The 8,956-nt window shown below is 36.9% G+C and overlaps 1 protein-coding gene and 1 pseudogene across 1 annotated transcript; both read right to left on the bottom strand.

Moving 5' to 3' along the window:
- Positions 1–278: 278 nt before the first annotated feature.
- Positions 279–1,906, bottom strand: LOC115787122 (uncharacterized; annotated as a pseudogene).
- A 3,964-nt stretch (positions 1,907–5,870) lies between these two features.
- Positions 5,871–7,740, bottom strand: LOC115787121 (uncharacterized). The gene is made up of 6 exons (XM_030739696.1): positions 7,734–7,740; positions 7,244–7,576; positions 6,783–7,139; positions 6,537–6,668; positions 6,378–6,418; positions 5,871–6,281 (listed from the first exon to the last, which is right to left on the bottom strand). Exons 1-6 carry the CDS (start codon positions 7,738–7,740, stop codon positions 6,150–6,152), a joined length of 1,002 nt encoding a protein of 333 aa, XP_030595556.1. The 3' UTR covers positions 5,871–6,149.
- Positions 7,741–8,956: the final 1,216 nt, after the last annotated feature.

Here is an 8,956-nt window from a genome sequence, read left to right as displayed (position 1 = left end):
ACCATTAAACATGCATATAAGACAAAAGGAAATCAGGCTTAAACATGTTACTCTTTGAAAAAGCATCTCAAAACAGAAAGCAAAAACTTCAAAAACAGTGCAAGAATGAATTAACCGATAAAATAAAAATAACACAGACTATGGCACAATAGTAGCTTTAAAATATGACATAAAATATTACATTACCAGTTTCAGAAGTGAAATAGAAGCACCAGTGATTCTGCAGTGCTACCTTTCCCACAGTTTATGTCAAATATCTCTAAAAGTCCCGACATTAGTCAGTCCACTGCCTTTTTGGTTTACCTTCCATCGACTTTGCCAGCTTTCCATATGGTGAAGGTTGCTACAGAATAAACTACTGAGTGCTGAACACCCTGTGGAAAAATATAAAAAACAATATCAAAGAAATTTATCAGATTCTAGATGTTAATTACAAATGTCATGAGAAAAGTATGAGAACTTTTCCAGTTTTTTTCCTGATACACACTTTACCTGCTGAGTTACCTGTTGATCACCTTCAACTCTTCCAGCATCTGTTTGTCAAATAGAGAGAGATGATCATACAGTAGGCTGATTTAAACAAGACTATACTGTAAGCCTGGGAAAGTAAAACAATTATGATAGAGTGATGTAAAGAAAGTATCATTATTACCATTGCAACAATTACAAGTTTTCTCTGTGATGGTATAAATGAGGGAGGCTATAACCATCAGACTTGTAACCAAAGCAGCAGACAAGAGAGACAGAGCTGTATTAGCCTTCTGCAAATCCCATGTGTTGGGTACTGAAAGATTATTATGATTATGATTGATGATTATGATTATTATGACAATGTTATCAATTAGGATAAATATATTTTGCTGATATTAACATTTTGCACAGTTACCTTTAAAGTCCAGTTTTGTTCCATTTCCAAAAATGATCTGTCCACATGTGGCCACAGCACAGTAGTAAGACCCAACATCAGAGGAGTTGATGCTCTTAGAGAAGCTGTAGACACACTTACGTTGGGAAGGAGACTCAGGACTCCTCTTACATTCCTCCCCACTGTTTCCATGAGCATACATTAAACTCAGAGGAGATTTATCTGATTTGGCTCTGAACCAGTACAAACTGTGATTTCCAGGACAAGTTTTCTTCTCGGAGTTAGAGAGGACCAAACACTGCAGAGTCACTGGGTCTCCTGGGTGGATGGGATCAGATGGAGGTATTTGTATGATCTCAGTGATATCTGGTTCTGTCCCTTTGAGAAAAAAAATAATCATCATCATCAAAAATGTTTTACGTTATTGAGAAGCAATTTAGTTGAAAATATTAAAATACCTGCATAAAGTACAAACTTTGATTTACCTTCGATTCTCAGAAATATTCCCTCCAAAAACATCATATGAAGCTGTCTGACTTTGATACAGTAGTAAAAACCAGAATCACTGAGCTTAGTTTTATTGATATGCAGAATAAAGTTTCCAGGTTCTTGTTTTGCTGTAATATCAGAAGTATTGTTAACACCCGTATAATCAAAGGTGAATGTTCCTCCCAAGAATTCAAGCCAGCTTCCAGAAACAAGTCTGATCCAATATAATGTTTCCTTGTGCAAAGGTGATTGTTGGCGAACGCACGAAAGAGTCACATTGTTTCCAACATCAGCAGTTTTGGTCACAAAATTGTGATCATTTGTGCAACCTGAAAAAACAAACAAAAAATCCACTTATAATATTAATTAACAAACAGTATTATGGACAAGAGCGAAAAAATATATGTGCTAAATTACTGTAAGAACATGAAAATACTTATAATACTTTAAATACGGCTGCAGTGAATCCTTTCTACATATACTTACTCCCCATTCCGACTATCAGCAGTAAATACAATCTGATCATCATTTTCTTATTATTCCACATTAACATTAGAGCTCATCATGACATGCCCAACTTTAATGTAGCCCTGCAAAGTGGGAGGGAACAATTTCAGTCAATCTGATTGGCCTTTGTGTTCTCATTTCACTGTCCTACCACAGCGGAAATAACTACTATCTTTCCTACATAAACACATGAAAGAACAACAGTCATGCTTAGCGTGAAGTTGTGCTTTTAGTATTGTGTAATTCACACACATTAAACACAAAACACTCTTTCAATTATATTTTCAGAAGGTCTGAAGTTTTCAGCTGATACTAAAAAGGTAGTCGCACCGGGCCGAAGTCAAATCTACAACGATGTGAAAAAGTACGCCCTCTTTAATTGTAAGGTTTTACACAATAAAACATTTTTAATCTAGTCTTCACCAGGCTCTAAAATTATTTAAACACCATCCCAGATGAACAAGAACAGATAACATTTAATACAATTTCATCATCTATGTAACAAAAATTAAACCAACTTGTTTTTTCAAACTAAGTACATCCCATGAATCAGTACCTTGCAGAACCATCTATAGCATCAATATTGTGAAGTAATCATTTTCTGTATGACTTTATTAGCCTCCCGCATCATTGTAGAAACATTTTTGCCCAGTTCTTCTGTTCATTGACATTTGCAGGCATTTGTTTTTGCACAGTTGTCTTAAGGTCCCACCACAGCACTTTGGGACATTGAAACATGTCAGTTATTTTCTTTTTGAGCCATTCTGTTTTAAATTTGCTGGTGTGCTGGTGATAATTGTCATGTTCTAGGAGCGTTTAGGCTGTCAGACAGATGGCCTAGACTCTAGAAGCTGTATATAGACTTTAAATATGGGTGTATGCGTATGTGTGTGCAGGTGTAGATATGTGGATATCATTCTTTGATTATTCTTTTCTCACCTTTGTTTTGTTTTTTGTTTTTCTTTCTCACTCCTTTTTGTACCATTTCCTTTCTGCCTGTCACGCCTGGTATAAATAAATAAAATCAAATCAAAATACAAACTAAATACATGCTGACAAGAGTAGCCTACTGTAAAACTTAAAGAGCTATTCTTGGAAAAGCAAATATGTTTGGTACACCAGCGTATTCGGATCATATTCTGAGTGCGAAAACTGCCAGACATGACAGGCTAAAAAAAAAAAAAAAAAAAAAAAATTAAAACACAAAAAGGAGCAAAAGTTCGTTCTCCGTTTAACCAGCTGCTTTTACACAGCTGGGCTTCACACTCACGGTTGCTAGGCGACATGAGCTACGCAGAGGTGAGGGCAGGTGACGCTGATATGAAGGCTAGACCGTCCAATTTCACAGCCGCTCACTTCCGGTCTTTGCGGTCTTCGTGGGCTGCGAAGGACATAGTTTACGTGGGCTGGGTCCTTCGCAGGATGCGGCCCAGGAATTAATTCCTCATTCCCAGCAAGGAATGAGGAATTAATAATTAAAGGAAAAAGAAAACTCATAGTCAGCTAAATCTACAGCTGGAGTTTTGAGACATAAAATGCTAATATATGATGTATCCATATCAAACATGATACTTATGTGGAAGCAGATAAGTGCTACATACACCGATCAAGCATGATATTATGACCGCCTGCCTAATATTGTGTCACTATTTTGCTGCCAAAACATGCCAAACTGAGCCATTGAGGGATGGACTCCACTAGACCCTTGAAGGCGTGCTGATCTTCTAGTTTGAGATCTGGGGGATCTGAAGGCCAAGTCAACACCTCAAACTCACTGTTGTGCTCCTCAAACCATTCATGAACCACTTTGTTTTGAGGCAGCGTGCATTATCCTGCTGAGCGAGGCCACAGCCATCAGGGAATACTGTTTCCATAAAAGGGTGTATGTGGTCTGCAACAGTGCTTAGGTAGGTGGTACCTGTCAAAATAAAAGCCACATGGATGGCAGGGACAAAGGATTCCCAGCATAACACTGCTCAAAGCATCACACCACCTCTATCGGCTTACCTTCTTCCCAAAGTGCATCCTGGTACTGGATGTTCCCCAGGTAAGTGACACACAAGCACCCGGCCATCCACGTGATGTAAAAGAAAATGTGATTCTGATGTTCACATGCTCATCGTTGGCACTTTTGGCAATGGACAGGGGTCAGCATGGTCACCCTGACTGGTTATGGAGCACTACACAAACTGCACTGAGTACTCTGACACCTTTGACACCAGCTGACATCTTTCTATCAGATCCAAGATAAGATATCTTTATTGTCACTGCACAATGCAATTAAATTTTGTTGTAGCTATCCTCCAGTTATTACTTTGGCACTCCAGGTGCCAAAGTAATAACTACAAGATAAGAAATATGAGTAAAATAAATAAAAATCTGGTATTTACAGTGAGCAGAGGTAGTATGATGCAATATTTACAGTGAGTGGCAATATAAATGGCAATAAACTGTTTATTGCCAGCATGAACTTTTTTGGCAATTTGAGCTACGGTATTTCATCTATCAGACCACACAGACCAGCCTTTTCTCCCCAAGTGCATCAGTGAGCCTTGGCTGCCCATGACCCATCACTGGTTCCTCACTGTTCATTGCTTGGAGCACATTCGATAAATACTGAGCTCTGCACATCGTGAACATCACAATTTGGCCCTAAAACTCATAAAATCCTTAGTCTTCCTCTTTTTCCTTCTTCTAACACCTCAACTTTGAGGACAAAATGTTCACTTGCTCCCTGATAACATCTCACCCACTAACAGGTGCCCTTATGAAGAGATAATCAGTATTATCCACTTCACCATTCAGTGTCCATAATGTTATGCTTGATCAGTGTTTATTATTGTGTTTTTTGTAATTTTACTTAGCAAATGTAAAACACAGCTGCAATTCATGTAAACTTGAGCATTGTTGTGGTCAGACTTTCAACCCAGGGTGTGAATAAAAAGGGGCTTTTCTTCCTCCCACTGTCTCTTGCACTCTTCAGCTAGCTGCTACCTCTTATACACTGTTTTATTTAAAAGGTTAAATGGAACAGCACAATATTGTTGCTGTTAGATTATTATATTTTTATTTTAGAAAGTTTGACTTTCTATTGCATGGGACTGAACAGGAGTGGCCCTCCAATCTCATTGTAAGGCCTGTATAATGACGATAAATGTATTCTATTCTATTCTATTCTATTCTGAGTGCAGTTAAATGGTACAAAAGGGTCAGACACATGATCAGACTTTTCCCTCCATTATGCTCTAAGCATTTCAATCACACTATCATGTGGTGTTTTCATTGGCAGTTATAGAGACACAAATGAGGGCAAATCAGTAACTACCCCACCACCACCACCACCACCACCAACATTACTGGTGATTTTAGTAAAAACATGATTTAAAATATTTTGCCAAAATTATCTTGAATGAATCATTAGATTTATATTGAATAAGATGCAAACAGTTAAAAATGCTCCTTACATTTTTAAACACAAGAAAGACAGATACATTTGGCCTTTGAATAAAGAAATTAATAAACAAGTATAATAGTCAGTTCAATTTGTTCATCTGCTGTCAGCCAGCTGAAGCATATCATAGGTATGCTTGCAAATCATGGTGAGATCTCAGAGTGAGGTCTGTACTGAGAAAACAGGGTCAGTGGTTTGTCAAATGGTGGCAAAATGGCCGATCACTGCCTGAAGCTGCAGCTGAAAATTCAGAATCCTGTAACACGCTAGTTATAGTTCACAGTGATCTCAAATATTTGTGTCAAAAAGTTGTGAAGTAGAACTGAAGACTCAGTATTCCAACAAGTGACATTTATTAATTGATATGAATCCAAATTTAAACAAAGTCCAAAAAGCAACAGAGAAAACCAAAAATCAAGGAATACAAGCACAGCTAAAAGTAACTAACAAATCAGACAAACGAGCTGTGAAGCCTTCAACAAGCTTTCACCCCTCAACAAAAAAGGAATGAAATTCAATTATTCAATCACTCAATAAAGTATTTAAGATTTACAGCATGGTAGGATATCACCAAAATGTGCACAGCTTTATATAAAAATGATGGTCTATCACTGATAATATCATAAAGAAAAAAATATAAAACCTCAAAAACAACATGGAAACTGGACTTTTACAGAATATACATGAATGTAAGATTAATATTAAAGAATTGCATAGTAATCAGCATAAAAAAGATTACTACACTCAGAAGGGAAATCGAGCCCAGTGCTGTTCAGTGTCACAGTTTCCTGTTTACCAGAATAGCTAACGAGTATGTATTATTCAGTATGGGAACAGTTAATTTGTTGTTAAGACACTGACATCACTGTAGACTGTTTCTCCCCCTGCTGCTTTTTCACGCCTACGCTCTACTTTGCCATCTTTCCTCCTGAAGGTTGGTACAGTATAAACCATCGAGTCCTCGCATCTCTAAGGGAACACATGAAGTTCATGATGAAATGGGGAATGTTAATTACAAACATATACAGAAACAATTTTAACATTTTCAGTTTTCTTTATCTTTACCTCCTGACTTTGCTGATCACCACTAATGAGTATCCCAGCATCTGTTTGGAAAACAGAAATTGAAGGTGAAAGATGCTGAAGGCTGATTTAAGAAAGGCATCAACATGAAACCCTGTGAGGTTATCGTCTGTTATCTAGACTAAATAAGCCTTATATTACCATTACAACAATTACAAGTTTTCTTCTTGATGGTGTAGATGAGGGAGGCTATAACCACCAGACTTGTAACCAAAGCAGCACACAACAGAAAGAGAGCTGTATTGGCCTTCTGCAAATCCCATGTGTTGGGTGCTGAAAGAATTTGAGCACCCAATAATTATGATTATTTTGGTAACATCTATTAGGATAATTCACTGATATTAAGTTATTAAAAATAATAAATATAAATAAAATTTGCACAGTTACCTTTAATGTCCAGTTTTGTTCCATTTCCAAAAATGATCTGTCCACATGTGGCCACAGCACAGTAGTAAGACCCAACATCAGAGGAGCTGATGTTCTTAGAGAAGCTGTAGACACACTTACGTTGGGAAGGAGCCTCAGGACTCCTCTCACATTCCTCCCCACTGTTTCCATGAGCATACATTAAACTCAGAGGAGATTTATCTGATTTGGCTCTGAACCAGTACACACTGTGATCTCCAGGACAAGTTTTCTTCTCAGAGTTAGAGAGGACCAAACACTGCAGAGTCACTGGGTCTCCTGGATGGATGGGATCAGATGGAGGTATTTGTATGATCTCAGTGATATCTGGTTCTGTCCCTTTGAGAAAAAAATTAATCATCATCAAAAATGTTTTACGTTATTGAGAAGTAATTTAGTTAAAAATATTGAATTACCTGCATAAAGTACAAACTTTGATTTACCTTCGATTCTCAGAAATATTCCCTCCAAAAACATCATATGAAGCTGTCTGACTTTTATACAGTAGTAAAAACCAGAATCACTGAGCTTAGTTTTATTGATATGCAGAACAAAGTTTCCAGGTTCTTGTTTTGCTGTAATATGAGAAGTATTGTTAACACCCGTATAATCAAAGGTGAATGTTCCTCCCAAGAATTCAAGCCAGCTTCCAGAAACAAGTCTGATCCAATATAATGTTTCCTGGTGCAAAGGTGATTGTTGGCGAACGCACGAAAGAGTCACATTGTTTCCAACATCAGCAGTTTTGGTCACAAAATTGTGATCATTTGTGCAACCTGAAAAAACAAACAAAAAATCCATTCATAATATTAATTAACAAACAGTATTATGGACAAGAGAGAAAAAATATATGTGCTAAATTATTGTAAGAACATGAAAATACTCATAATACTTTAAATACGGCTGCAGTGAATCATTTCTACATATACTTACTCCCCATTCCGACTATAAGCAGTAAATAAAATCTGATCATCATTTTCTTATTAATCCACATTAACATTAGAGCTCATCATGACATGCCCAACTTTAATGTAGCCCTGCAAAGTGGGAGGGAACAATTTCAGATCAATCTGATTGGCCTTTGTGTTCTCATTTCACTGTCCTACCACAGCGGAAATATCTACTATCTTTCCTACATAAACACATGAAACAACAACTGTCATGTTTAGTGTGAAGTTATTCTTTAGTATTGTGCAATTCACACACATTAAACACAAAACACTCTTTCAATTATATTTTTAGAAGGTCTGAAGTTTTCAGCTGATACCAAAAAGGACAGTCGCACCGGGCCGAAGTCAAACCTACAACGATGTGAAAAGGAAAGCACGCCCTCTTTCAAGTCTAAGATTTTATATATCAATAAAAAAATCATCTAGTTCTCACCAACATTTGACAACTCATCATATATTATACAATGTCACTACATGTCACAAAAACTGAGGCAAAATACAGAAACAGAATGGAATTCAACAGCTTAATTTAGTAACTTGTAAAACCACATTTAGCACCATTTACCATTACTTGATTCTAAAAGTAACTATGTGAGATTACAAGTTACTTTATTAGTTACATTCAGCAGCTGCCGACAACACCCCCGCCACCTCAACATAAAAATGACAACAGGTTTTGCCAGTACTCACTTTATTGGAATTGTATTTTTAACAGTAAAGTCAGCAATGTTTCTTTAAATTTGACATAGTGATTTTGAAGCTAGATACTTTAGCACTTTGTGAGTGTACAACAAACCTTGATATTATCATCTTTAGCTGACACAAACTCAAAATAGTGCCTGTATTTCCAGCTAGAAAATGCACATCTCTCTCTTCCCTCCATTGTTTACATTTGTGTCGCTGCGTAGTATTACACGTGAGTTGTCACATAGGCCAGACATCACTCCTGAGATGCAAGAAGAAAGCAAAAATATATCTTTTTACTAAGGAAAATGACAAAAATAGGAACACTCAGTGACTTGGATAAGTTAAATTTAATCTGATTATTGGATTGGAAATAATTACTCATTAGATTACTCATTACTGAAAAAAGTGGTCAGATTAGAGTGACATCACTGATCTTACTTTGGTCTCATCTGTCCAGAGCATTGATCAGTTTGTGGTTTGTTCAGATGCAAATTTACAAAGTGTTAACACACCATCTAC

The sequence above is a fragment of the Archocentrus centrarchus genome, chromosome 10 (assembly GCF_007364275.1).
Source record: "Archocentrus centrarchus isolate MPI-CPG fArcCen1 chromosome 10, fArcCen1, whole genome shotgun sequence".
Classification (NCBI taxonomy): domain Eukaryota; kingdom Metazoa; phylum Chordata; class Actinopteri; order Cichliformes; family Cichlidae; genus Archocentrus; species Archocentrus centrarchus.
Note: the sequence above shows the minus strand (reverse complement) of the source record. Positions and strands in the feature narration are given on the sequence as shown.

Coding starts and splice junctions, on each gene's coding strand:
- LOC115787121 (XM_030739696.1), bottom strand. Junction 7,140..7,243: donor AATATTTCTGAGAATCGAAG/GTAAATCAAAGT, acceptor TTTTTCTCAAAG/GGACAGAACCAGATATCACT. Junction 6,282..6,377: donor GTGATCAGCAAAGTCAGGAG/GTAAAGATAAAG, acceptor GTGTTCCCTTAG/AGATGCGAGGACTCGATGGT.